At 59.0% G+C, this 3267-nt stretch overlaps 1 protein-coding gene across 1 annotated transcript in view; it reads left to right on the top strand.

Moving 5' to 3' along the window:
- Window positions 1-3267, top strand: part of LOC101651674 (keratin, type I cytoskeletal 42) — an 18953-nt gene that overhangs the window by 521 nt on the left and 15165 nt on the right. The window contains exons 2-4 of the mRNA XM_013005782.2: window positions 555-765; window positions 939-993; window positions 1109-1135. Coding sequence (XP_012861236.2) covers window positions 555-765; window positions 939-993; window positions 1109-1135 — 293 coding nt within the window. The remainder of the gene's footprint in view (window positions 1-554; window positions 766-938; window positions 994-1108; window positions 1136-3267) is intronic.

The raw sequence follows: 3267 nt of genomic DNA, 5'->3' as shown, positions 1-3267 counted from the left end.
GGGGGAAGGGAGGCAGCGGTCAGGGTAAGATAGGACAACAATAATAATTTATAGTTTATCAAGGGGTCACGGGGAGGCGGGGTGGGGTGGGGTGAGGGAGGCAAAAAGAGGCGCTGATCCCAAGGGCTCAGTAGAAAGTAAACGTCTAGGAAAGAATGATGGCAACATCGGTACAAATATGCCTGATACAATCGATGTATGGATTGTGATAAGAGTTGTAAGAGCCTCAGTAAAATGATCTTTTAATGAAAAAACACAAACCACAAGGGCAGTAGAGGAGAGGCATGACCCGAGGCACAGGCCGGCTTCGGAGAGGAATTGCACGTCCGTTATTAGCCCCGGAGGCCGGTGAGCTGCAGGTCTGCTGTGGACCAGGTGTGCTGGGTCCTGGGGCTGGAGGGGGCGGGGCTCTGGGCCGTGCAGCTCCGGAGGGGGGGAGGGGCGGGAGGGAAGCAGGTGGAGGTGGGAGCGGCGCCCGGCCCAGCAGGCAGCTCCCCGGACGGCGGGGCAGCGGCGTTGCCCAGAACGGCCAGCAGAGCGCGCTCCTGCCCCAGGGTTGAGCCAGCTGGCCGCGCGCAGCGGGCGGGATTTCCCAGGCTGGTTCTTGGAAAGCGCCTTGGCCCTGGAGTTGCGGACGGAAGCGTCCGGCTTCCCCATTGGGGAAAGAAGAGACCAGAGCACGGAGCGGGAGCTCCGAGGTGCCCTTTCCTCTCCCCGTGCCCGCATCCCTGGGCCAGGCGGTGTCTGCTCCATGCGCATCCTCGCGTGGGCGGAGCCTTGGTGGCGCAGTGGTTAGGCGGTGAGCTGTGATCGCAAGGTCAGTAGTTCGTGAACCACCACCTGCTCCGCAGGGAGGAAGGCCGGGCTTTCCACGTCCATCAGCAGGTCTAGTTCTACCCTGTTTGATATCGTTAGGGACGCTGTGTTTTTGTCTACAGTTGTGCACTGGAACACGCCTCACCTGCCCCGGAGGTCTTCCTCTGTGCCATTGGGGTCTGTTCGGGTCACCGACCTTTGGAGCATGTTCCCCAGTGTTCTAGCGCCAGGCCTCTTCCTCTGCGCCCCCTCCCTGACCTCACGGGCTCCGTTTCCCTCACCTTGCCGCCAGGTGGAGCCCGCCCTGTCTCGCCTCCAGGTGAGCTCTCAGTGACAGGCGTCTCATCTTCAGCCGCCCCGTTATGACAGGCTTCTGTGGTGGCTGCTTGGTGAACACTGTCAGGGCTGGCTCATTCAGGTCGTGGGGTGCAGAGTATCGACTGTTTGGGGAGAGGGTTACGGAGGAGAATGTCCTCCCTGAAAATCTCCTCTCTACCTCCTGACGAGCCCACCTGGGCGGAGGCACCTCAATCATCACTCATTTGTTTATTCGCTCAAGCAGTATTTGCCACGTCCATTTCTGGGGATGGGGGGTGGGGCGGGGGTGGGCGGGCAAGGGCATGGTCAGGGCTCCCTTTCTGGAGGAGGAGTCGGGCACACAGGCTGTGACAATGGTACAGGGTGGCCAGGGTGGAGAGAGGGGACTTCCTCTGGACACTGCTCTCCTTCTGGCTTCTCCAGCCCAGCTAGAGAGGCGCCACCCCCACTCACCTGGTCCACCTGTGCCATGCAGGCTCACCCAGGCAACCCCCCCCTCTCAGGCAGACTCCCTGCCGGTTGACCAGCCCCCATGGTACATCCTCACGCTCACCAGCTCTCGGCCGGGCCTTCCCCCCAGCCCCATCCCCGGGCCAGCTCTGGCTTGCCATCCAGCCTTGTGGGGTGCCCAGAGTGGACTTCCTAAAATATTCCCAACCCTCTCCTCAGACTGCGGGATTCCCAGGAAGACAAAAGGAACAGGAGCCAATCTGACCTCAACAAAATCCATCTCTGTGGGAAAAGACGCAGGAAACCCCGTTAGAAGACCAGTGGCCAGGCTGGGAGGACACGGGGACCAGGCACTTGTGAAGTCCAGCCCTGCTCCCCTTCACAGGGAATGCTCCCGGCAGCCAGTCAGGAAAGGACCCCTAGAAAAAGCCGGGTGCAGACAGAAACACAGAAGAAAGAAATATCGGCCCCCAAATACCGCCAAGAGGTTGAGTCCCGCTCATGGTGAAATCATGGGAGAAACACAGCAGCACCGAAGGCCGTTCGCCACAGCCAGAAAGATGAGCCTGCAAACCAACAGCCCGATCTCGCTGGTGCCCATGCTGGGACGAACCAGGGGAGAGCGTCCCCTCCGGGGTTGGTGGGAGAGAAAATGGGGACAATTCTCCCAGCAAGAGAAATCCCATTGCCCTTTGGCCCAGCTTCAACCACGGTCAATGCTGCCATTCTTATTTCTCCTCGTGGGGTGGTGGCTAGTGCATTTTATTGGTCTATTTTCAAGTGACCCCTAGAGGTCAAAGAACAGCTTGGCCATAGCTAAATCCAAACGTGAACTTAACCTTTAATCTAATAATCCTACTCCTAAAGGCCCCCATGTGCCATATTCACAAACGTTTACCACGCGCGGTGTCGGGGGAGCTTGATCCCCGTCTTCATCGCTGGTCACGTGTGGAGAAACCAAACCAGACAAGATCAGAGAGACCGGGAATCCAGGGAGACTTGGTGGGGATGGAGAAATTGGTGACAGGTTACCGCTGCAGTGGTGACGATAGAAGGACGTGGAAGACGTGGCTCGTAGATGCCCTTTTGTAGAATTAAAACATCCCATAGAAATGGACACTAAAACCAAGAGTATCCAGAGCCCGGCGCTTGGGTGATGTTCCGCTGCGGTGGGATAAACCCAGACTCCCTGGACTGCCTGCCATGGTGACCTCCTCCCTTGCCAACCTCCTTCTCCCCCAGCCCCCACCCCCCGCCTCCCCCCGGCTTACAGGGCCTAGGGATTGGCCCACAGTTTCCCAAAGTGAGTTCCTAAGAACCCTAGCTCAACCAGCTTCTCCCAGAACCACTGTTCCTTGGGAAGTGCCGGGCCCTGGACCCCTGGGTGAGCCTGCACGTGCACGCAGAGGCGCGGGGAAGCCTGCAGTAACACAGGCGAACCGCTGTCTGACCAGGTGGCGCCTCTGGGTCTACGAGGACCACAGCAGGCTTCTCAGCTCTTGCTAGCAGGCCTGGTGTCCCAGGGCTGAGGGCCACTGCTCTGTAAGGCCCCCTAGTCCCCTTTTGGACGCCGCCTAGTCCCAATCTCTTCCAAGCTCATTCTATCCCAATCATACTGGCCCGCCCTGTCTCTAGCTAGTCCCTCACTTTGGAATACAGTGAACCCTCGTTTATCGCGGTTAA

The sequence above is a fragment of the Echinops telfairi genome, unplaced genomic scaffold (genome assembly GCF_000313985.2).
Source record: "Echinops telfairi isolate 266 unplaced genomic scaffold, ASM31398v2 ScPeMD7_7458;HRSCAF=8496, whole genome shotgun sequence".
In the NCBI taxonomy this organism is placed as follows: domain Eukaryota; kingdom Metazoa; phylum Chordata; class Mammalia; order Afrosoricida; family Tenrecidae; genus Echinops; species Echinops telfairi.
The sequence above is the reverse complement of the archived record's forward strand: the minus strand, read 5'-3'. Positions and strand labels throughout refer to the sequence as shown.